This window comes from Panthera uncia (assembly GCF_023721935.1).
Source record: "Panthera uncia isolate 11264 chromosome E2 unlocalized genomic scaffold, Puncia_PCG_1.0 HiC_scaffold_20, whole genome shotgun sequence".
NCBI classification, from domain to species: domain Eukaryota; kingdom Metazoa; phylum Chordata; class Mammalia; order Carnivora; family Felidae; genus Panthera; species Panthera uncia.
The window spans coordinates 14,638,605-14,665,413 of NW_026057589.1; the positions used below are offsets into that span (position 1 = coordinate 14,638,605).

A 26,809-nucleotide genomic window follows, 5' to 3' on the forward strand; every position below is an offset into this window, starting at 1 on the left:
AGGAATGTCTGTTTCCTTGTGAGGAATTTCCATGATAAAATCCTGGCACCATAGCTGAGGAGGATAGTTTTATATAAACAGAGAAAAACAGCAGCAAGTATTTTCCCCGAGCACAGTTTTAGCTACAATTTACCAATACTGCTTAGTTATTTCTGTCTTCTTTTATGCTTTTGTTTTGAAACATAATGCAGTTTTACCTGGATGCCCTCCCGGATATTTACGAATGTGCTCGGTGTGTTGACTGGCTCCGCTAAAGGCAAGACCTCCAGAAAATCGGGAGGCTTCGCCTTCTCGCCCCTTCCCCCACCCACACGTCCGGAGGGGAGAAAGGGTTAAGGACTGTTGGAGAATAGCGGGGCGGGGAGGGAGCCCTGAGGAGGCCTCGGAGCAGCAGGCCTCGTCTGCAGGTGCAGCTTCCATCAGCGGCTCGGCGCGCGGTGGGTTCTGAGCGCCGCTGTGAATTTGGAGGAGGGACCGCGGCCACGGTCGGGGACCGCCGGCGAGGAGTGGGCGTGGCCTGGTCGGTGTGGACGCTTGTTCGGAAAGATGCTGGGTGCATTTCAGTGAGGAGCCAGGGCTGTGTGGGGGGAGCGTGTATGTGCCTGTGTGGGGAGCGTGTGTGTGTGTGTGTATGAGACAGAGAGAGAGAAAGAGAGTGAGAGAGAGAAAGGAGGGAGAGCCACTGAGAGACCCAGAGGTGCTGAAGACCCAGACGGCGCGGAGAGCCACTCACGATCTTTTGGGGGAGCCCAGTAAATGTGAACATGGGGTCTGTCGCCGGAGCTGTCCTCAAGACGCTACTTCTGTTATCTGCTCAAAATTGGAACAGGGTTATAGCTGGGAATTCCTGTAAGTATACAGCAAATGATTTAAAACTTGCAGTGGTGGTGGTGGGGGGGGACTGTCTGCGAAACTTTAATTCTGTTGTTTTTATGATTATTTTTTGCAACTGGAATTGCTGCAAAGCATATTGCTATAAATGAAGCCTCACTTAAAAATCCTGCGAATGTGACTTGCTTTACACATGTCTTTCTTCCTGGTCTGGTCAAAATATGCAAAGTGTCATTTCTTTTTTTTTGTCCAGGAGCAGACTCTTATCCTCTCATCTTTGAATATTCATTGAATAAAGCTCAAGTTCTAGTAAAACATTAAATTAGCATCTTAACCAGGGAATCGCCTGTGAATGTCTTCATTTCTTCCTTTTTAAGGATTACTGAATTTTATTGGAATTATGTCTAACAGGAAAACAACTGGCAGACTTCACATTATGCTGCATTAGCTTAGGTTTCTGAAGTTTGCATTGGCAGACTGCATCTTTAAAATGATGCCAGGCTGATAACTGAAATGCACTGCAGAATTCAGGAGCAAAATTGGTGGAGGTGAACCTCAGTATTAAGAATTGTGCCCTCACTCTGTATAGAATGAGATTTGAGTACTCTTGAAAGAGGGGGCTTGATTCCTACAGTTTGCTTAAAGGAAAAACATTCAGGTGATTTGTCAGAAGTATTAATTCTTAAAAGTATTATTTTTAATTTTATACATTTGTGATTGAATATTCTAAGTTATTTGATTCAGGGAAGATTTATTAAGACTTTATTTCTTGTTTAAGTATCATCTGAAATAATTTGGCCGAAGTCCCTTCATCCACTTTTTATTGGAGATAGAAAAAGTTTTAAAAGTTATATTTGGCCTAAATCTCTAAATAGGAGAATTTCTATATCCTCCATGAATGATAAGTAAGCTCTGCAAGTTCAACTTTTTATCTCTTTCTCTGATTTAAAAAGAAAAGCTCAATTGCTTTTCCAGAAAGGGCTGTGAGGCCTGTTCAGGAATTTATGCTGCTGCTGTATAACCAGGGTTACGTTCAGGGGATACGACCAAGCCAGTAATCAGGCATTTGCTATGGCACATCCCTTGAGGACACTGAAGCACTTTGATGTGGGGAAAACATAATAAATGGCCCACCTGGCACAGGCCAAATGTCCCTTTACACTGTGTGGCTACTGTGATGTCAGGTTTCCAGGCAGTATTAGCTCATTTAATGGTATGGTGTATCTATCACTCTGCAAGAGGAGAACATCCCTCAGATGGCTGTCCCGTGTTTCAGATTCAGTTTTAATTTGGTTGTATAAGAATTCCATGAGACCAGAAAATTTGCATGTTTTCACCTAGTCACAGTCTTCGAATGCTGTCATGGTAGCATTTGACAAGCGTTGTAGTAGACAAACGGTAACACGACAGACACGCAGACCCCTGCACACAAAGTTTTGCAGAGAAGGCAGAAGTAATTCATGGTCCAACTACAGAAGTTCAACACAAAAGGAAGGCACTAGAGGTCACTCTTACAATGTGAAGCACATCACTTGAAGCCTCCTTCCCTTCAGAAAAGCAGAGCTGGAAGTCTGGCCTAGACACAGTCATGTCTTTCCAAGACACTGCCTGCATTTGGGTTTATAATGTGTGAGTGTGATTGATACTTGTTTTATTGATGGTTGTCTATGTTTGTTTTCTTGAAATCCAATACAAGGCACATCGACATGAAATAGCTTTCTTTTTGTAACGCATCTTTAGTGTGTTTACTGAATACATCTCAGAGGAGCTGCTGAGACTTGAGGAGAGCAGGAAATTCAGGGGTGCTTAGCTTTGGCTGAGCCTCCGGCTGACGCTTAAAATTCCAACTCCGGTTCTGTATTTTCTCAGCTTTTGTTTGTTCACGAAGTGGTTTAATGCTCTTCTAAGTATTTGAAAAACCTAAAGAACCTATAGAATTTTAAATTATTAGGAATTCTTTAAATATTAAAGTTGGAGTTCTTGCTTACCATGTATATTGAGTTGACAGTCCTTAAAGTGTCAAAAATGCAGTAAGTGCCCTCATATAATTAACATTGCATCTACTAATTTCTTGTTAATGTCACCTAGGTGGTATGATTTGCAGCAATATATATAAGAGAAAAATTCATTGCCTAATTTTTATTTTATTCTTTAATAGTTAGGTTTTTTTGTGTGTTTGTTTTTGGGTTTTTTTGGTTTTTGTTTTTGTTTTTGGGTTTTTTTTTTGTTTTTTTTGTTGTTTTTTTTTTTTTTTGTAAGGAAGCAAGGTCTACTTACTACATAGGAGCTTCGTATCTTTTGTCTTGTTTAGAAGAACAAGTGTATATGTTTACCAGCAAGGTTGGGGTTCAGTGTATGGACAAGTGACCATCAACCAGCATAAACATTTTTAAAGTGTTAAAATAACTCCAGTAATTCTTCTGGACAAGACTTTGTGTTAAAACATGAATCAATCTCGGATACCAGTATTAAAGTCAGGGAGAACTGAATATAAATAAAGAAAATTAAAGGTCGGTCCCCCAGGTGAATACAAAGACCTTCTCCCTTTATTTACAGCTGATTCACCAGGAGCAAATCTGTTATTCACCGAGTCAGCCCAAAACTATCCAGGGCTGCCAATGTGTAAGTTTTCATGGGACAGCACTCTGTAAACCAGGCACAGCTCAGGGATTAGATGCCCTTTAATTTGAATGTTAGATGGTCTAGTTATCAACAGGGTGACTTTACATCAGAAGGGTTCTGTGCAGACACACACAAATATACATGTATGTATGTCTATGTGTATGTGCACGTGTATATATGTGTACAAATCTGTAAAAGACCACCGGCCCCATGTGTTCACACATATTTGGTGGCTCCGCTTACTCCTCTCACTTGTCTAAAGATGAAATAGGTTGAATGGACCACATTCTTTGCCTACTAGCGCCCTACTTGACGCTTCAAAAGCAGTGAATCAGCCCCAGGTCTTTCCTCTATGTTCTGGTCAAGACAGATTTGCGACTGTATTGAGGTGTTCCTTTCTTGAAAGTTTAGAGACGGATCCTGGTGGAAGGGCTTGCTCTTTCATACGTTGCACAGGCTGTTGGTTTCTTCACTTGCTACTAAGAGACATGCACTGAGAAGGAAGACCTCTATTTTTATAATTGTTCTTATGGACTCATAGTTTCTTGCTGAACCCTGAGATGTTTTGGGGGGAGAGGCTGACTCACCACAAAAGAAGGAATGGGTGTATATACTAAGGCAAGTAAGCGTCCTGTTGTTATTTTTACTCTTGCAGATCATGTGATGAAGGCTTTCTGACCTCCTCCCCAGCCTTACTTTGAAAATATTTAATGCTCACCAAGTAGCTTATGAATGACTTAATTAGAAGTTAAGTTCTTTCTTTTATCTAATTGAAAAAAAAAGGCTTATCTGATACCTACCCTAAGGGAAGCCTGGGAAGGATATGTTGAAATCAGCAATAGGTGAAGGTAATTGCTTGAGCAGATGATCACTTTTGTGGGCTTTGGGATGCTGTGTGAATGCAACTGGACAGATTCCCAGATTGTTCAAACTCCACCTTGTGATTCTTTCTCAAAGCTTCCTTCTTTTTCCTCCTTCTCCCAAGAATTTCTTTCCATGGCAAAAAAATAACCAGACCGTAACAGTGAAGTACTGATAAAATATAATTACATGACACAATGCATAAATTGCTGAGCTTTGGACATAGAAGTGAGCATACGCTTTGGCTTCCTTTTCTAGCAACGATACTAGTTTGTTTTCACCAGCTTGGTACATTCTCCCTACTTCTGATTGTAGGCATCCCCAGTAATTTCTAATAAGGGCAGCCTCCACCTCCGGGGATAACGTAGCTCACAGCTAACATGGGATCAAAAGTAGGACTTCCACATGAAACATAGTGCTTACTCTAAGTGATAAACATCATTGTCTCCTGAACTTAATTGCAGAATTTGTATCAGATACAAACAGTTCCTTTAGGGGACCCAATCTCGGTATCAAGATGGAATTAATTTACCTCTTCAGTGAAAACAAATTAATAGAATTGCATAATATCAATTGTCAGATAATGTAATAATATTTAGCTCAGAGGTTGGCGAGATGTGGCCTAGTGGCCAAATACGGCCCAGCCCGCTGCCTTGTTTTGTAGAGCCTGTGAGCTAAGGGTGGTTTTTATATTTTTAAATGTTTGGACAAAATTAAAAGCAGAGTTCTTTGTGGTCCAAAAAAGTTACATGAAATTTCAATTTCAGTCGTCCATTCCTCTCATTACTAGACCCGTATGGCAAAAATTTGTACTCAATTATTGTTACATTTTGCATTTTATCAATAAAATGTTCTTAAAATTGATGTCCCTCTCTTTCTATAAAGACCTACATGATATTCTTTACTATCTGGCCTTTTATAGATAAAGTTCATTGACACTTAATTTAAGTAACATACAAAATAATGGTGAGACATGGGTAGTATATACATTATAGTTCTATGATAAAATTCAATCTTAATTATTTAGCACAGAAATATGTACTTGTGGGATCATGGTACTGAAAGTAATGCTAGTATTACTGGGATCTATTAAAGAGGAGACCTGCAGATTAGTATCTTCCTCGTGTGTTTCTTCTTCAAGACTTTCTCATTCAGAAATCTGTTATTTCTGAATAACATACAGGTATGAATTACTTGCAACTCTTTGTAAAGCTTCAGCATCTTAGATATTTTAAATGAACATTCTGTTGTTATTTTATACTTTCATGAGTGTAAATTATCCCATTCCATACTAATCAGAAACTTGCACTTGGAATCACTGATTGTATGAGGGAGATGATGTTACTGGAAGAGTGTTCTTGTCCCTATGACTTTTACAGTAGCAGCTTCCTACAAATTTTGAAATTGGCAAACTTGCTAGAATAAATTAAAAAATAGATTTTCATTTAAGTACTCCCCACTGAGAATTCATAATAATTAAGCAGGTGCCTTTCACCTACTCATGCCAACATAATTAATTTTTATGTAAATGTCTTGTCCATTTGGAGTTGTATTTACTTTTAGTTTCCAAGAACTGCTCATTGGCCTCATTTTATTTACATTACCCTGTTTAATGTTTTTTTTTTTTTTTCAGTTAAAAATTTGATGGAGCCTAACATTTTACAAATTCTTTTCCCTCTAATTCCATTGTGACATTTTTATCCAAAGTAAGTAGCCATATGTTAAAATACTTTATTTTTCGTAATTTTGTTTTTAATGGCTCGGCTTTAATGAAGAGTTCTGTCTTACCACCCAAAGACCAGTTTCCAAATCAAAGACAACCAAGGACAGTCTTACAGAGCTCACTCCAGTGTGACTTACTCTGGGTGTCACCAAGAACTTTGGTGGAGTGCATGACTGCTGTGAAATGATGAGGGACAGTGATGCTATCATTACATGGCTGTGAATTTTTTCATAGTAAAGTATCAGTCTTGCTCCATAATTATCCATTTTTCTCCATTTGATCCCGTATTTAGAATTTGAGTCACTTTTACCTCAGATAAATCAATATTAGGGCCTTAATATTATCAACTAATGAATTCTAAGACCTTTGGGTTGCCAGCTAGTCAGTTTACCTAAGTCCTCCATTCTCCTTTTAAAATCTCCACCTTTCCTCCTTGGCGATTAAAAGTTCACAGACCGACCCAGCCCCTGAAAACAGTAGGAGGAGTTATGAAAGCTTATCCAACATTGTTATATACATCCCAGATATGCACAATTAGGTTGGTAGTGAATATCTCTGGTGAAATATTAAATAATGCAGGCTTTGATCTAATTTTTTTCAGTGGGCTGGTATTTCAATTCTTGCTTAGCTTATTTTTTTAAAAATTTTTATTGATTCAGAAATTTTGGCCTCCATTACTTATTTAGTGTTTATCTAGAATTAGTGCTGTTTTTCAAGGCAACGAGTATGATAGGGAACAGGAGACCTCTGGCAGAATATTTGCGTAGAATAGGAGATGTTTCAAGAATTTGCTGCATTCGTGAGGTGAAATGAGCTGTGTTGGTGGTGGTGGTGATGGTGGAGTGAATTCTCAGAGAATATGTGGATAATTGTTTGAAGGGCTCTTTCAATTATGGACTTTTAGAAATACTCTTTAACAAACCAAGCTTTAAAAACAGGTCTTGAATTGTAGGATAAAATGCTGAGGTCACTTAAAAGAAAAGATCTAAGAAAGAGAAATAAATGCCCTGAACTAAGTGAGGACAAAAATTAGGGAGCTTTAGGAGACCCTATGATTATCACTGAAAGTCCTTCTAAAAGAATGAACTCATTGAAAAGCCTCACTTAACTAGATACACTTAAATGAAATAATTTAGTCTGGAGATGTGTGTTGTAATTTGAAGGCTTTGAGGGTTTTTTCTTAAAAACAGACTTAAAAATTTCTTGAGAAATAATAGTTTAACCATAACTCTAAATGACAGTAAATTGCATTTCTAAATAACAGAAGTATCATTGACCATTGGATTATCTCATTGACTGCTTTTTTAGGGGGAAACTGATGTGTGAGGTTGCAACATTTACATTTTTTCCATGGGTTCTGAGGCTAGCTATCCACCTGTGCGCCTCAATTAGGTACACATGTATGTGTGTATGCATATATGTATTTTTTTATTTGACTTCTCCAACCAGCTTTCCTTGTTTTTTTAAACTGTGAATTTCATCCTTCCACAATGCTGACTGCTCCAGAGTCCATTTGGTACAGACCAAATCTGATATGCTCCTCCTCAAGTAAAGATATTTTTGTTTCCTAATTGATTTCTGGAGGGTAAAGTTTTTGTCCAAATGTCTTTTGCTGAAGTATTCACGTACATGGTACCTGAAACTACAGTGTTATGGAAACGTAAAGAATGTACATGTAAAGTGCATTTCAGCTTCTCATTATTCCTTCAGTTCTCTTGAGGAAAACTGGTGAGGAGGAATGAAGAGGAAGTGTATGTGTTTGCTTTGGTTTTGTTTTTTTCCCCTCCCCATGGATTTTTGTCATGGTTCATGGAAAAGTGGTACGCTGGTAATAAAATCAGAGACATAGCATAACAGGAGGTAAAATTGGGTCTGTTTATATTACAGTTAATGAGTCATTCCAATGTAATAATTGGGAAAGTGAGTGAAGCTTGAAAACATTTGACATTTTAAGTAGTTTAAAATTAGTAACTATAAAAGTTTTTAATGCCATAAGTATTTAATAGAGCAGTGATGAAATTTACCTCTAAGGTTTTTAAATCACAAAGGAAAAAAATGGTATGATACGTATCAGTTGGCTATAGCTCTAATTACTTTTTTTATTAAGTACTTCTCATTACTTTGGCAGTGCTCTAGAATAAGATATTATGTGCTTCTAAATCATAAAAGGCATATTTGTTTCTGTGACCATTTTTTTCCCCACCGGCAATTATGGTACTTACAACTGAGGTCATAGGTTGGTATTAGTTTAGAAACAGCATGCAAATATATAAATTCACCTGCCTTCCTAAATTGCATTTATCGTATAGTTTCAAAGCAAACTATAACTTTTAATTTTATTACTTGATTTCCTCTGCAGTTATAACCTATATATGGAGATTTTTTAAAATGCCCTTTAAATAAGGGCACTGATAAACTCTTTTTGGAATTGGTTGCAAACCTTAGAGTTGGTAGATACCTGGATGACATTGAATAGATGTCTCAACTGAAGGACCCACACCTGAGAGCACCACAGTTTCCTGTCAACATGACCTTTGCTCTGTCAGACTCAAGAGAGAGATTTTTGGGAAAATTTGAGAAAGTGAAATTTCTCTCTGGGCTAATAATTGTGCCCTGAGGTGTGTGTGTGTGTGTGTGTGTGTGTGTGTGTGTGTGTATTTAGATCTTCAGGACATCTTTAGTTTTCAAAGATATTGTTATGTGTTTGTCTTTTAAAATATATTGATCGGCAGATAGCCAAACAGAAAGAAGGAGCTAAATTGAAAATGGCCTGTAAGGGAAATGAGTTGCTGAGATGAAATTGTCAGTGTGTGTGTGTGTGTGTGTGTGCGCGCACGCACATGCATGTCAGTGTGCATGCATGTGTGCTCACGTGCTTATCTTGGAAGATACTCTTGGTGGGAATTGGGGAATGGTTCATATTGGCGGAGAAATGGAAAACATTGCCCCTGAGTGGCACATTTTTAATTAAGTAATGTTGGAGTATAGAATAGGATTCTTTCTTTGTTGCTACCATACCAGAATAATCTCTGGTATAGTTTTAAAACTGTATGTGGGATTAAAAATTAGCAAGAGGTCTTTCTGGATTTAATTTCACCTCATCCCAAACAGAGGGGCAATGTTGCTCTTTTGTGATCCCACAGTGCTTTATTTTCTAGGATATGACATGGAGAACTCATGGACTCGAACACTTAACTTCGAGCTGGTCCCACGTTGCTAGTCTTTCTGAACATGACAACGAAGGAAGAAAATGGCTAGAGAGATTTTGGCTTAAATGCCAGTAGATAAATTGAAGCAGAATGTAACTCTCGAAGACAGTGCAGTAAAGTGACACTGGTGCCAAGAGAAGGGCATTATAAACAAAGTTTAACATTGTTCACATCATTCACTTTATCTCTCGATTTTGGCTGATTTTAAACAAAAAGAATCCATCTCTAAGGCGGGAAGCTCCGTGAAAGCTTAGCGATCCTCTTAATTAAGGATTTATAATACATATTTACATTTGCCATATTTTGGATGTTTAGGACTTAATTAAAAGAACACTGCTGAAATAAAAACAATTCTATCTTAAGTGGTGGTGAGGGAATTCTGTGCGAGGTTATAAAGCTGCTCAGATAGACTCTTTTGTTCCACTGTGTATATGATTTCTGTGCTTATTTGAAGTGTTGTGCTTTAACATGGAGTCTGTATTATAATCCTGTTAAGAAAACGTCAGGCACCTGTGAAATGTCATAACACAATCTTTTAAGGATCATAAGATGTGTAGCCTTTCCTTAAACAAACAAAAGAAAGGATGATTTGGGAAAGGAAGTAGGCTACATTTAAGAAAGCAAAGAGCAAACAATGAAGGTAACATTTGGTTTCTTAAACTCATAGCATCCTATAGGACCTAATCACAAAACAGAACGTGGTGAAAGAAAGTATCTCATAGTCAAATATCTGTTAGAGAAATGGAAAAAGTGGGCTAATAAAATATGAGGTAGAATTTTAGGTACTAAGAATAAAATGATGATCATCATAATTTGCTATGCTTGACATATAAAACAGAGCCATTTAGTGGTGTGGCCTTGTAAATGACCACATTCATTTCTTGAAAGCCTTGCTGTGTGCTTGCCTATGGAATGGTTTCTCTACGCGCATGTGCGTGCCTGCGTGTGTGTGTGTGTGTGTGTGTGTGTGTGTGTGTGTGTGTAGTTGCAACATGAAATAGATTAGCATGAAAAGAATGTATGTAGTATTAGTAATCAGTGAAACATTCTCCGGAGAAGATGCTGGCAGTTCTCTGATTTTCTGAATTAGCAAAATTGAGCCTTGATCATTTTCCTTTTTCCTTCTCCTGGATTTGAGGATGATCTGGCTGTGGCATCTGTCATCTTACAGATTGCCAGGGTTGATTTGGCTGGTAGGACCAGCGCAGCAGCTGTCTCCTTCTTCCCTCATGACTTCCTGGGACTTCAGTTCCTTCCGTTCCACATCATGCATGATTTTTAAATACTACACATATTATTGTATTTTTAAGGAAGCCTGCCGTAATGCATTGATATCTTTAATCAATTTTAAGGTTTTATCGAAAAAGAAAGTAACTCCTGCCTTGTAGCACTATCTCATTGCTAGGTGTTTCCAACAGTAAGTTCAGCCTTATTAGCGCAGCAAATATCTTTGTCCTCTGTATTCATCGATTGTTCCGTGTTCCTCTGTCTCAGCTGCTGTGTCTCTACCACAGGGCTGCCCCTCCCCATGTCCTCTGGCCTTTATGACCTGGCCTTTACATCTGCTGTTCCCTTTGCCTGATGGCCATCAATCACTTCTCTCTAAATCCTCCTGAAAAACGTCTACCTAAAGCAAACCCGACTTCCTTCCTCAGTGGAGTCTTCCCTGATCAAACCCTCTCAACTGTCACCATCTTGGCAGATGCCCCGTAGCACCTTGCGTGCTCACTATTCCTGCCCCGATCACAGACTCTCAAAGTGTGTTTTTAGAGAATATGTCTCCTTTACAAAATGGTGAAATCTTTGAAAGGCGAAGGTATTATTTTAATCATTTCTGTGTCTGCAACACCGGGCACAGTGCCTGGAGAAAAGAGGATATTCGGTAAATGTGAAAAGAATACACCAAAAGGTGACTTCTCTGTATTTTTTCACTTGAAACGCCAAAAAGAGAGGAGATGAACAGAATCAGGGTAAGCTGGAGCAATGTGTGTTTTTTAAAGATAAGATGTATTTTGGGGCCTCTGGTGGCTCAGTCGGTTAGGCATCTGACTTCGGCTCAGGTCATGATCTCACGATTAGTAGGTTTGAGCCCCATTTCAGGCTCAGAGCAGAGCCTGGAGCCTGCTTCGGATTCTGTGTCTCCCTCTCTCTCTACCCCTCCCCTGCTCGTGCTCTGTCTCTCTCACTCAAAAATAAATAAACATTAAAAAAAATTTCTTTAAAAAGATTACTTAACATTTTTATTTAGGAGACCATGTATTTTTCCTTTTTTTAAAAAAAACCTTTTTTTGCCTTTGTATTTATCTCTGGTATATTTCATTTAGATAGGCTGAGTACTTGATTCTCGTGTGTCATAACCCACTAGGATGAATGTCATCACGGCCAACCAGTTCTTACTGGCTCTCGCTATCTCTATCTTCCCCTCCCCACCCCCTTTCATATTATAATTTGATAGGCCACTGTCTCACATCATGTTTGGACTAAGGACTCAGTGGACAGGCAAACACAAAACACATCATGAGAATAAAGTTCGAAGTGCACCTGTCGCTGTCCGGGTCATCCTTGCGCCGCCCCATCTCTGCAGCACCTGCCAGTGATCTCCTCCAGTTTGCAAGTTGTACTACAAAGTTGTTTTTGCATTGCAGAAAGAAATCTTCAGCTTCTTCATCTATCTTGGACTTCAGTTTCTTTATGTTGGCTTGTATTTTACATTTTCCCATTCAAAGACTTTTTTCCTTTACGGAGGGTAGAAGAAAAGTAAAATTAGTTCTCTTTTTTTAATATGAAATTTATTGTCAATGTTTATAGCAGCACTTTTAACAACAACCAAATTGTGGAAAGAGCCTAAATGTCCATCACCTGATGAATGGATAAATAAATTGTGGTTTATATACACAATGGAATACTATGTGGCAATGAGAAAGAATGAAATATGGCCTTTTGTAGCAACATGGATGGAACTGGAGAGTGTTATGCTAAGTGAAATAAGTCATGCAGAGAAAGACAGATACCATATGTTTTCACTCTTATGTGGATCCTGAGAAACTTAACAGAAGACCATGGGGGAGGGGAAGGAAAAAAATAGGGTTAGAGAGGGAGGAAGCCAAAACATAAGAGACTCTTAAAAACTGAGAATAAACTGGGGCGCCTGGGTGGCGCAGTCGGTTAAGCGTCCGACTTCAGCCAGGTCACGATCTCGCGGTCCGTGAGTTCGAGCCCCGCGTCGGGCTCTGGGCTGATGGCTCGGAGCCTGGAGCCTGTTTCCGATTCTGTGTCTCCCTCTCTCTCTGCCCCTCCCCCGTTCATGCTATGTCTCTCTCTGTCCCAAAAATAAAAATAAAAAAAAAAACAAAAAAAAAAAACTGAGAATAAACTGAAGGTTGATGGGGGGGTAGGAGGAAGGGGAGGGTGGGTGATGGGTATTGAGGAAGGCACCTGTTGGGATGAGCACTGGGTGTTGTATGGAAACCAATTTGACAATAAATTTCATATTAAAAAAAAAAGAAATTGTGGTTTATATACACAATGGAGTACTACGTGGCAATGAGAAAGAATGAAATATGGCCTTTTGTAGGTCTCTATTTTTTTTAACGTTATATCATTAACTTTATAAAGAGTGTAACCGCTGCTTCCTTTGTCTTCTCTTACCTTCATAAGCAAAACTTCATTGCCTTTACCTATTTTTACAAGTACTCATGAATTCTGAGCTTTTCTTTTCCTCTTTGAATTGTATGCATATTCTTTTTGTTAATTTCCTGTAAATGTTCATCACTCTTTTTAGATTCCCATCATGTTTCTTACTCCTCACTGTGTACCTTTAGGATTGTCATTGCCGGAATTCTAGAGTTCATAGCTTCTTGCATATGTTGACCTATGTTATTATTAATATTGACAAATATTCCTTTTGTGTGGCACTCTGTGGACTCTAAGGTGGTGGAGGAAGACATTATTATCATTATTTACAAACTAGGAAATGGAAATTTAGGACGTACTTCCAAAGCCATGAGTAAGGGTGAGGAGAGCTAAGGCTTGGACTTGATTTCAATGATGCCAAATCTATTGCTCTTCGAAATGGAATACACTCATATTCTCTTTGAGCCTTTGGAATCACCTCCCCTGAATAAGAGGACCCCACATGTGCTTGGTTTCAAGCTTCCCTCTCTGACAGGATAAGTTATAAGGCATCATGCTTACTTTCTTTGCAAGGATTCTGTTGCTTGTATTTTATCAACAAGTTCTTCTTTACTCTTCAGAGTGACGTGTCAAGCATCACTTGGTGTATACACCTGTAAAATCCTCTGAATGTCCATTGACTCCCCTTGCTCCTTGGTACCAAAGACCTACCCACTCTGTTAAGTTCCTTCTTTGAGTCAGCAATCCCAAGAACAGGTTATAAGGGACTAAAAATGCTCCAATCGCCAAGAAAAAACAACTTCTTTCTGCAAGATGGTGACACTGTGTGACCCAGGCATTCTGCCAGTATTGTTTCTTTCTCACTTAACCCCTCTCCTTCCCCATTCCCTTCTCTATTCCCTTTGGGTTTTGTATCAGTCTGCAAAGCCCGCCATAACAAATAGCACAGACTGGGAGGCTTAGACAACAGAAAGTTATTTTCTCGTAGAGGTTGGGACTCAAAGTGCCAGCAGGGTTTCTGGTGAGGACTTTCTTCCTGGCTTGCAGATGGCCACCTTCATACTATGTCCTCACATGGCCTTTCCGCTGGGTGTGTGATCAGTCAGAGAGACGTCTGGTGTCTCCCTCTTCTTGTAAGGACACCAGTCACATCCCACTAGGGGGGCCTGGCCCTTGAAAGGCCCTACTTTTATGATTTCAGTTAACCTTAATTATCTCCTTAAAGGCTTTGTCTCCAAATAGAGTCATATTGAGGGTTAAGGCTCCAATATATGAATTTTGAGGCAGGGGGGCACAATTCAGTCCATAATGAATGTTCTCCCTGCCTCAACTGCCTGAATAAAATGAATCTTCTCTTGATATTTTGGAGAATTTTTGAAAGTTCAGCAGCAGATATGTTGCTTTTACTGATCGAAACTTAGGTGAGTGAAGTCATCTTCCAGTTGAATCCCTCCTCAGTGGCATTGCTAGGATGACACCCAAGGTACTCATCCATTACTCCTCCTGCCTGGTTGCCATGGGTGCTAGCTCCCACTGCCCTGTCTCTTCAACGTTTCTTTCCTTTTATCGACACCTGGTGCTCTCCACCTGTCTACCTGAGAATTTCTCATATCCTCTAGAGGAACTCATCTTCATGACACCAAGAATGCCTTCCTATAATATCACAGTGGTTTTTTAGCTTTGAAGCAAGTCATTTTCTTTGTGTGCACTATTCTGTTATAAATTTTCCTTCCACCAAGTCTTACAGATAATACAGGATGATAATTTACTTCCCTTTATCAAAATCACATCTTTATCTGTCAACCACCCTGCCATGTCTTACATCACAAATATTTTTTTAAGTTTTGTTTTTTAAAAATATTTGTTTATTTTGAGAGAGAGAGAGAGAGAGAGAGAGAGGGAGAGAGAGAACCCCAAGCAGGCTCTGCACTGTCAACATAGAGCCCGACATAGGACTTGAACCCACGAACCTGTGAGATCATGGCCTTGACTGAAACCAAGAGTTAGTTGCTTAGCCAACTGAACCACCTAGGTGCCCTATCACAAGTAGTATTTTATCCCTCTCCAAATTACTTTCTCCTCTGTGTTACCAAGCTCCAGTTGTGTTGTGATTCGCTCTATGCATTTCTCATGTCCCCTTATCAAAAGTTGATTTTGCAGGTTGTTTTCTTTGGCACTTTTCTGCTTTTTATTTGCAAATCTCAGAGCACACAGATTCTCCCTTTTCTTCCTGTGATCCTTGTATGTCGAGCCACAAACAAACAAGACATAAATAAAATGAAAAAACAACCATGATTCTAATAACTTCCTTAAATTCAATTTAAAATTTGTCTAATTTTAAATTTGTAGAATGCCCTCTAGTATTGGGAACTGGAACAGATGTTTGCCATACATTATTTCGCTCAATCTTAACACAGCATCTGTTCGCACCCAGTCTTTCCTCTTACAGGTGTTTTTCCATCCTCTCCAGTGCATTTCTCTTGTGGCTAAATAGTCTTTGTATTTATCTTTTCTAATGGTTCATAATAATCTATCAAGTGGATGTGCTCTTATTTAAACATTCCTCTATTTGAACCAATTGATTGTTCATTGATTTATTTGTAAATTCTCCTAGTCTCCCAGTATCTGCTTGTCCTGGTATATGGTGATCTTCAGATTCCTCATAGTATCTTAAGCCATTTGCAAGCGTCAAGGTCATGAAGGGTTCCAACGTCTTTGTCCCCGTCTTTGTCCCCTTCGTCTGGCAAGAAAATCTGAATTTCTTTTGGAAGGAGAAATTTAAAGCAGTAGCTGTCTTACACCCTTCCCTTTCCTGCTCAAGGATTTATAACACTTGAAGATGGTTCAGTGTCTCTTCTAGCAGTATCATTTGTTCAAGCGTGGATCAGAGGAGGTGGGTAGAGATTGCCATGTCTGACACATCTCAGAAGCACATCTGTCACCCTGCAGGAAACCCGCTCACTCATCAATTGGTCCTGTCAGCTCTACACAGCGCTGTCTCTTCTCTGCAGCCCTCAGCAGCATTGCCGATCCCCCCTACATGTGTCCCTCTCAGGAGCTCCATGCCCCGGCCTCTGATGGGCTGCTGCAGACACTGGCTTTTGGTTGTCCCCATGAGCCTCACGTTTTCTCCAAAAGGCATGAGTCATTATTTATGGCAAGAGCCCCTTAAATGCCATATCACTCTTCCCTTGGTACTGATTTTGGTAATCCTTCTGCTGTCGTAAGAGTTTTGTCTTCCTTTTTAAAAACCTTATGATTTCTTTCATCTTTTTGAGAAAAATTTCAACATCTCATGAAAACAGACTAGTATTCCTCAATATTTTTATTCCCTCCAAAGTCAAGGAAAGCAACCCAAATTTAATGAAGATCAAAATGAAAAAGAAAACATTTCAGATTTACAATTTTGAATGAGAGCTGTTTCCATTGCTAAATCAACACCTGTGCTACTTGAGATTGTCTCCCAGAGAGTGGAAAGGATTCTGTGAAATATCAGATATGTCTTTGAGTGGGGTTCCTCATTAATCCCAACCCATTTATAAAAAAGAACAGTATCAGAAGCATTAAGGGCACTTTGTGCTTCCCTCTTTCTCTGACTATTGACCCCTATTCATCTAGCCCAGTTCTTTGTATAGTTATGCCTGAGGCTCTTAAAATTTCCTTCTTCCCTTGTATTAGCAATACACTACGCCTTTAAAGATCTGCCCTATCAAGCAAAGCAGTGAGACTTCCATTTTAATACTGTTTTCTTTGATGACAATATTGACAAGATGCTTGCTAGTTCCTTCATCTTCCTGATGACACAAGTGAAAAATATTAAGGGAAAATGATTTCATCGGGCTTTAGTTAATTGGTCTAAAATGAATTTCTTATTAATTTGTATAATAAATTTGTTGGGTGGACTTCTGTGACTCTGCAGTTAAGGCAGTCTCTCACAAAGTACACCTTCGTAGTTTTATAGCTTGGAACTAATAGGATATTGTTGAAAATAAATGTATTTAATCACACATTTCATATGCTTGGCAAAATGCCAGATGAAATAGTACAAGCAAATGTTTCAACTTAGAGTTGAAATTTATTTCTTCTCCTGGAATGAACTATTTTTGTTTTTAGTTAAAAGACAAAATTGATGCCCAGAACCAATGGAGCGTTTGAAACTGAGAGTTGTGATAAGTTTTGTACTTTACATTCAATGGATGTTTCCTTTTTTCTTTTATTTTGTATTTTGTATTTTATTATTTTTTAATATGAAATTTATTGTCAGATTGGTTTCCATACAACACCCAGTGCTCATCCCAACAGGTGCCTCAATGGATGTTTCTTAAGCTATACCTTCTTCTAAATGCAAAAGGTGCAAGGAGACTAAGTCCCTGCCTGTCTGCCCAGTTGCCATTTCAAAGGTTCTGTTTCTTTCTTTCTTTCTTTCTTTCTTTCTTTCTTTCTTTTGTTCGTTCGTTCGTTCGTTCGTTCTTTCCTTGCTGGGCATTCAGCAGTTTCTTTTATTTTATTTTGTTTTATTTTATTTATTTTATTATCTTTTTAAGTATAATTTATTTAAAAATTGGCTAACATACAGTGTGTGAAGTGTGCTCTTGGTTTTTGAGGTAGATACCCATGGTTCCTTGCTTACATACAGCACCCAGTGCTCATCTCAACAGGTGCCCTCCTCAATGCCCATCACCCATTTTCCCCTCTCCCCCATGCTCCCATCAAGCCTCAGATTGTTCTCTGTATTTAAGAGTCTCTTATGGTTTGCCTCCCTCCCTCTCTGTTTGTAACTATTTTGCCCCCTTCCCTTCCTCCATGGTTCTGCTTATTTCTAAACAAGCTTCTGATGAGATGTACAGAAAAACAAATATCAGAGTTACCCTAGAGTTTCTGGATTTTGGAGGTTGGGTAAGCAAATTATCCATCTATCCACTGAAACTCTCAAAGAGTTACCTGTGAGTTTCTTGTTGTAGTCAGGGTAGGGGTATAAAATCAGGAATCCGTGCATTCAGAGAACCAAAACTAAATGGGGACGACAGAAAGACATGCCTTACAGTCACTAATAAAAGGCAGGCTGTGACACACACTCCATTTCAATCTAGATTCCTGGAGTAATGACATTCTGATTTATTTGGTAAACTCTTGTTTACCATGTGCTTCCTCTCCTGTCCTTTAAAAATCAATAAATGACCAGTAATACTACTAGAATTGATATAAGATGAGTTTTTGTGTTTTTCACCAACTTTGAGTGGATAGTTCAGAAATTTATCCCCACGAATTACACTGGATGAATATGGTCCATGTTAAATGAACTCTGAAATTGTATGCTTTGGGACCCTGGTTATTTTTCACTTGGCACTGATGATTCAGAGGATTATGCTTAAGGAAGAAATACTAGTTAAATATATTATAAAAATTCTTGGTGAAATAATGTTTACAATCCCTAGGTATATTTGGTTTCATACAATTACTCTTCACTGGATTACATGATTGTTCCTTCCGTCTGTTAAAGCCTTCCTCACCCTTGTAATTTCTGAGGCCTCTTGGGGTTTCAACACACTCTACTCATTTTATTCATTTATTCACTCAACAAATATTAGCGTGTGACCTATCATTACACGTCTTCAGCATCAGTGGTTTTGAAATGTTTAAAATGGTCACAATCAGTAACTTCTTGCTAACAATTTGAGAATGGAAGTTTTGGCTTCCAGGTATGTCAGCCTTTGAAATCATATTTTATGTCTAAGGTTTTGCTTTCCTGTACAACAAAATGTACAGTATTGTTCAGGGTGCTGATAGGGTGACCGGTGTCATTACAGACCACACGCTCATTGCTCTTTTGGCTTCAAGCTCAGCTTTGCCACTTTCTGGTCCTATCGAAAAGCACAGCACAGTGTGAGAGGCAAGGCTTTTGGGTTGTTCTAGGCAGAGCTCCAGAGAAAGCTGTTTCTTGAAGGATGAATAGGAGAACCAGGAGGCAGAGAAGGGAGAGGCGCATTCCAGTCAGAATGAGCCCCACGAAAGCATGGAGCCTCTGAATGCGCCACACATAGTCCAGGAGGACTGAGGGCGAGGAATGGTAGCAGATAAAGCTAAAGGCATAGTTGTGAAGCAGGCAGGTCATGGGAGGCCCTACGTATTTGATCTCTATGGGTCATCTTAATATTATAAGTGGTTACGTGCACACACATATGTGACATTGATTAGATTTGTGTTTTGTAAAGGTAAAACTCCTGGGCTGTGAAGGATAGGAATGCTGAGGGAAAGGCAAGGCAATGGGATCTAACCTGGAAATATAGAAAGCAGATATTTAGCTGATAAATTAACTCATGTAAGAAGCAATAAGAGCTACAGAATAACCCAGATAGTGACAACAGCGATAAGGAGCAGGCAACAGACTTTTTCCATGAGAGCATGTAAGACTGACAAAATGTCATGACTCACTGAAAACAGAGATACATCAGAGCGCAGAGAGGTCAATTCCAGCTCACTGCTTTCACTTTTGTTTTATTATTAATGTGTTTACATTCCAAGAAGGATAATACGCTATTCCTGTGTAGCTGTTTTCTTCCTGTTTAAGGAATGTTAAGTGCCTTCATATTGGTTTCTTTTTTTTTTTCTTCCATTCTCTTCTCCAACCTGCCTACAAAGGATCATATTTAAATTTGCTTGAGATTGTGTGTGATTATGTATAATGCAATATTTTACAAAGATTCTTGCCATGGTGACATATTGAGTAAAATCTTTCTGAGATAAGGCTCATCCAAAATACTTTCTGGTGTCACACATGGTTGCATTTTAATGAAGTCTTTTACTTCTGGAAGGAACAAGAATATATCCTGAATTGAAGTTTTCATGGAGTATTCTTCTTCCCTGTGACTGATGACTATGATGTTTTCTTGTCTCCCTCTCAAATATCTACCCCTACCCCAGCCACTTGGCTTAAACAGTAGAGGTTCAAGACTTGTCTCTAATGACAAAAGGCTGAATTCCTATAGTTGGTTTGCTTAAATACTTTGGGACAAATACATTCTGGGTTGAAGTATCTACCACTTAATGTGTGTGTAAAAAGAGGATGCAGATAAAATAGAATAGCAAAAGTTGATTAAAATTTTACCATGTTCTCTTCAAGTTATGTTCAGTTTAGTTAAACATTTACCCAGTGCTTGCCCTGTTGAAGTGCATGCTAGAGAACAGGCCTACAAAGATGGATAGACTCTGTTCTCACAATAGAAGAGAGGGGAGAGAGAGAAGAAGAAGAAAAAAAAGAAATGATGCAGTTCATTAAATGTTAATGGTACCAATTTTGGATATGCCACATCATTTTGAACCCACTTCTTTTGCTAGATCTAAGGATTCAGAGGCCAGAGGTGAATTCTGTTGAATTGTTGACTATATTCGATATCCCAAACATTGAGAGTAGCCGAAATAACCGCCCCTCTAGTTCTCCAGTATGTTCTGTGGTGTTATGCAGTCTTGTGAGATTTAAAAATATGACAGGAGGCATTAGAGGCTTTGAGTTTCCCTCCAATGTCAGCTATTACATTTTTAAACTATGTCCCTCTACCTGTCCAGCTATGCAGAAAAACCCAGAAGGTTTTTACTCAGATAAGTTGTAAAGAAATAACCTTTACTAATGGATAAGTGAACACACAGGATTTACTAAGAATAAGAAGGAAACTTCTCTTTTGAAAAGTGTTTTAATATTTGAACATCCAAATTTCAAGTCCAACAAAACCAGCAACTGGTCTTTGGAAACCTGTTTCAACTGATGATCCTGTTTATCTAACAATTCTTGGTCATTTAGATTTCACCATTTGTAATACACTATTATTTAAATTTTGCTTGAAAGCAGAAAATATATCTACAAAATTCTAATAGGTAGGAGTGTGCCTTACCAATATAAATGATCTACATTGCAAACAACTTGAGTTATTGAATGGACTATTATAAAAGATGATTATTTATATTTATTTTTATTCAACCACAATACTATATATGATTTATTATGTTGTAGCTCTAAAAAATAAAAAAGGACCTGTTCTTCCAGATGTGCATATTATGAGTTAGTTGACAATGGAAATTAAATCCTTAGTACTAAAGAATGAGCTAGGAAGCTTATAGGAAGATCCTGATTCCGGTCCATCACTTAAACTTCCCTCAACTTAATTGAAATGTATATTTTTAGGCTATAAAATAGTTGGTTGCCATCTCTTAAGTTTGCCAGCATTTGCTAAACAGAAGGAAGCCCCCAAATTTAGGATCAATCCATTGATTGATCGATCATTAGATAAGCTTTCACTCAGTTAATGGTTATATGTAAATCCTCCAGCATGCTGTTTTCAGGCCACTTTACCCAAGCACTCCAAACAACTTGCCCTTTATGATTTTGTTTGGCATTTGGAAGACATAAAAATGTCTGTTTTAAATATTTCTTTAGAAGTATTATTTACACTACAAGGCCTGATAAATCAGATACTAACCTAGAAGCCAGAAATCACGTCTGCTGTTCTGTCCCCTCATCTTTGTATCAGATGCCTCATCTTTTTCTGATAATCCACAATCAGAAAACCTACGAGACGCTTTCCTCTGCTACCTTCCCCCCTCTATTTGAGTAGTTACAAATTAGCGGTTCTTCATCTTTCAGTGTCCTTGCATCTACCTTTTTCATTTTACTCCCACAGCCAGAAGCATGGGGCCTTTCCAACTGCACCTTGGGGTTGAACAGTTAGACTGGGACAAGAAACATGTGAACATAGAATTTCAATGTATTAATTACTGTGCAAGAGGCTTACATGGGGTGCCATGAGGACAAGGAGGACATTTGAGCGTGAGGCTCAATGGCTCCTGGAGGAGATTACAAGCTGATGGTCTTGGAGCAGCACAGAGCAGTGACCCTGAAAGGAACTGCTCATTTAATCAAAATATAATGGTCTCGGAGCATTCATAGGAAGGGTTGATGGGATGGGGGGAAGTAGAATTGAAGATAAGTTTAGAATGAACGTTCTGGGTTTTGTAGAGGGCAATTAGGTTATTTAGGTTACCCCATTCATGTGGGGGGGGAGGTAGGGTGGGAGGAGGGGCAGTGCTAGAAACAGCAAGAGCCTCGATGCTAGCCTCAACTTTCAATCTCTCACTGACCCATTCAAAGGAGGAACACGGAGATTTGGAGCACAGCGAAGCAAGGCTTTAATCAGCGTTCTTGCAAAAGCGGGTGTCTGATGGACAGGCACACTCGGGGGCAGTTACAGCAGACAGTTTATCTCCTAGCATGCACGTCCCTCCCGATTCCTCATTGGCTGAGTTGAGCCTTACCCACACATCGCCTGTACCCATGTAAGGCAAAAAGTAGTCTGATTGGAACAAATGTACATTTCCTGAGGTGACACAGAGACCTTCAGTCCCTCGTTTGTATTTTGGCGCTTGCCCATTGCATAGCCCGCAAAAATAAGTCCATGAAATGGAGAGGGGAAGAAGAACCAGGAAGTGAAGTGTCCAAGAGTTTGGGACTCCATTGTGGGGGGTGGCGGGACTCCATTTTAGGTTGTAAACCTACTGTTAACTAGACAGCACAGCTTTTATTTGGTATTTCTGAAAATGAATCATCTCCCTTACTTCTCAGAATCTCCAAGTGGAGAAATTCATTAGATTGTGAAATTCAGGCAGAAAGCCAGTGAGTGGAGTGACCACATCCTGGAAGCGATGGTGGCTGCAGCCATATAAAGCTCTCCAAGGGCTCAACTGCCCACAGGGATACTGGCCAACTGGGATGCAAGCCATCTCCAGGAGAACCACACTTTTGTAGGTTTTTTGATATGCAGACCCTTGGGATCTCTTTAACCAAGCAAAGGAGTGGAACAAAAACCTGGTAGAGATTTTTAATTTCATTTATTACAGTGTTTTATCTTCAAAAAGTCAAATGAGCCAACTTTTTGCAGGTGATATCTGGGGTATCACTGATGTACATTTAAAGAAATGTCACGGCACAGGCTGTGTTCCATTGTCTGTTATATAAAGAACCTCACCTATCCCAGGTCGTGTCCACTTAGGACAACGTATTCAGTGTAGTTGCTCAAGGAACTCTTTCACAGTTCAGGCAATGTAGTGGGAGAGCTCTGTTGGTAGCGTGATGTGGTCATTCAAAGTAAAGGCGTTGAGGGGTGCCTCAGTGGCTCAGTCGGTTAAGCGTCCGACTCTTGATTTTGGCTCAGGTCATGATCTCATGGTTTGCACTGACAAGCAGAGCCTGCTTGGGATTCTCTCTCTCCCTCTCTCTCTGCCCATCCCCTGCTGGCATGCACGCTCTCTCTCTCTCTCTCTCTCTCTCTCTCTCTCTTTCTCTCAATCTCTGTCTCAAAGTAAAGGTGTTGAATGGAAAGAAATAATAAGCCCAAAGCCTTTAGCAGGAAATTTAGATTCTTTGGCCTTCAAATCACATCTAGAAAATGGAGATAATATTTTCCTCACAGGGTTCTTGTAAGGATTTAATGTGGCTGAGACATAGCATGCAATACACGTAACTATTACTGTTCTTAGCATATTTCTCTAGAAGGCTCCAGTTAAAATGTCATTGATACACTGGCGTGGATCAGTTCATCCTACTAATGCCTTAGGCTGCTTAGTAGATTAGAAGCAGATGAGATGCTATGACATATGCCAGGGAAGTACCTGAGTGATGGGTCAAGGAGAAGAGGTCTTTTATATTGGAGACGTGAGGATGTGAACAAGTAAACAAATACTGGGTCAACTCGGCAGCATTTTGTAGGAACTAACATGAAAGCGATAACTTCTATACCTGAAAACAAGGTAAAAACTATACATTATTCTAATTCCAGAGACGTGTGAGTAGAAGTATGTAAGCAATTAGCATTTAAAAAGAAAAATTTTGAACGACACTGGTGAGTTTTGTCTTGTGCTACAAGAATTATCAGTTTTAAGGCATGGTAGTCTTCAAAAAACAAATGACATATCATGGCAATCCCATGATCCCATCAGCATATTCAAAGTTCTAAGGATTATTTTAAGCGAATTATTCTAAGTTCTAAAGTCAAATGGCAACTATTCAAAGATTTTTTAAAGAATTATGTTTTGAAGCCAAAAGCAGATGATGGCGGGATATGTAAAGGAATGGAAACATGTGTTTTCTATTTTTAAATAATTTCTGGTCTAATTTGAGATGTACGTACATCTAAGATAACGATTACAGCTAACATAATGGTACTTGTAAATAATATGTGAACTCAGATATATTGAAAGACCTGGAAGTAAATGAGTTCCCAGTATTTGGTATAAGGAATGTTATCGGGATGTTGGAAGGGTTACAGTAAGATGAACAACCTAGAAATGCTAAGGGTGCATCCTACAATCTCATCTAAAGCTTGGGCATCCTCTCAAGCTCACATATTTCTTAGCAGAGTTTAGTTCCTTGCAGTTGAGGCCCTTGATTTTCTTGCTTGCTGTCAGTCTGGGTCCGTTCTTAGTTCTTAGGGGCCACCCACCATTGCTTACCACATGGCTCTCTCCGCAATATGGCAGTTTGTTCCTTCAAGGGCGGTGGGAGCAATTTCACTCATGCCTCATGTCTCTCTGACTTCTTTGTGTCTTTGACCTTCAGTACTTTTTGAAGGGCTCCCCTGATCAGGTTGTGTCCACTCAGGATAATCTCCCTTTTGAGTCACTAAAAGTCAGCTAAATTAGGGATCTTAATTAATTAACGACATCTGCAAAATACCCTTTGCCATTTAATGTAACATGATCACGGGAATGATATTGCATTGGATTCACAGGTTTTGCCTGCACTCAAGGGGAGAAGGTTATACCAGATGTCCATAATAAGGGGCTGCCTTAGAATTTTGCCTTCTGAGGGGTTCACACACTTGGCTATCTTTCCAGTGGGGAGGGGCCTGTGCCAGGGCACTACTAGTATTTAAGGAGATAAGGGACTGGAAATATCTTGGTGTCCTTGAGAGAGTGGTGGTTCTGTGGTGGGGGTGTGGCCTTGCTGGAATCAGGTTCCAGAGCTCGGACCAGGTATCATCAGCCTGTTCTCTTGTTGAGCTAGCTCACATCTGCTCAGCCAGCTTTTAATTAAGCTGCCAAAACCAGGGAAGTGTACCCCAAGGCCAGCGGAGCTTATCCGTTGCTTGATTATGAAATCAAACACAATAATCTCAACCAATGAGACAGAAATATCCTCCATCTAATTTCACGTTATTACTCAGGGAAGCTTATTGTTTCTAGTTGGCTTGGTACCCTCTTTCCCACCCTCAGTCAGAAATAGCTGTTTATCAGAATTGCTTTACGGGCTTGCCTATTAAAAAGCATTTATCTGCAGAAAAACTCCTCATCACTGTGAAGCATTTCAGCCTTCATCTTTAAGTGTGATATTTTGAGGTACAAATAACAACTCTCAAAATAATTTAGTAATAAAATTGCGTATTTGCTCAGAAATGTCGAAATATCATCTAATATGACTAGAATAGGAACTGAATTGAGGCTTACTCAATTTTCCCGCTAGGAATCCAAGTCTAAAACATGGCAATTTCAGGTTGAAAATATCAGTTAATGGAAATAGCACATACTTAGGAGGTCATCATTGCTGTGACTTCATGCACATGCGATACAGCTGGGCACAGCATGAATGCTCTGAACATTCTAACTACATCATCAAAGGTGTCCTAATGAAGAGATGCCTGTGTTCTCTGAATTCTTTTCCATTTTCCTTGGGAATGGTGGCCACTCCATTTCTGCATCATAGGCTGCCTTAAATTCTATTTTTCCGGAGCAAATGAAACAAATCTAAAGCTCGAGGGACATAAAGAAAAATAAGGCCTTTTAGGACATTAAAAATTGTTTCTTAATAGGAAGACAGTGCATCACAAGGACATTCTACTTCCTTTTTGGGGTTAATAATTCTGTACCAATTTTTTTTTAGAGCAAAGATGGCATTGTGGTTAGGCATGTTAAATGCTACCCTCTTTCTTTCTCCTTCTCAAGGGAAAATTCTGATAATAAGATTTTGTAAGAGATATCCAGCTAAATTTTATTCATTTCCAACTCCTGAAGTTTTTGAATTCAGAATAATAAACACTTAAGGCAGCAATCACAGACACTTACGTAGTACTTACTATACACAGGTGCCAGTACTCCTCTATCTGCTGACTCATTTAATCCTCAGAAAGCCCTGTTTACCTTAGTATCATCATGATCCCCATTTAGAGATGGGGAAGGCACTTTAAATAAAGTGTGGAAGATCAGTTAGTAATTGGCAGAGGCAGGACTTGAGCCCAGGGAGGATGGCTCCGAAGCTGTATTTGAAATCAGTGCGCTCCACCATAGACTGGCTTCTGCGTGAGGCGCCAGGTACCACGTGATGCTGACCCTCCAGACACTTTCGTCCCAGGAAGTGGGGCTGCAGACCACCTAACAGGTGCCATAATAGGTACCTGTTCAGCTTAAGGAGGTACCTTCCAGAAGGGTGTGAGAGGTGGTGGCTCTCAGGGGGAATATCAGTGGGGAAGGGGGAGTATGGCTGTGACTTGGAGAGGAAGCAGGTGCTCAGAATGTCCCAGTTTTGTGCATTGAGGAGAGGCTTGGGGTAATCTCCTAAATGGTTCTGGGAATGAACCAGTCTTGTCTGTCTCAAATTATAATCCTATGTGTGGATTCCATTAACTCTTAACGGCTTACCAAAAACAGGAGGTCTCCTCGTTAAAGCAATATATGTGTGTCCCCACATCAGACTCAGAAGTGTTCTTTAACAATCAGTGGGCAATAATTTGAGCCACAGAATATGCAAAAAAAATTCCTTTCTTGGTTCTACACCTACAAGTTGGTAACTGTGGTAGGCAGAGTAATGGCCATCTAAGGATGTCCACATCTTAATCCCTGGGATCTTTGACTTGACCTTATAAGGCAAAAAGGACCTTGCAGGTGTTATTAG

General features: G+C 39.4%; 1 protein-coding gene across 1 annotated transcript in view; it reads left to right on the plus strand.

Moving 5' to 3' along the window:
* Window positions 1-369: 369 nt before the first annotated feature.
* CNTNAP4 (contactin associated protein family member 4) overlaps window positions 370-26,809 on the plus strand; it is a 251,334-nt gene continuing 224,894 nt past the window's right edge. Inside the window, exon 1 of the mRNA XM_049622706.1 lies at window positions 370-849. Within this exon, the coding sequence (XP_049478663.1) occupies window positions 765-849 (85 nt within the window). The 5' untranslated portion in view covers window positions 370-764. The remainder of the gene's footprint in view (window positions 850-26,809) is intronic.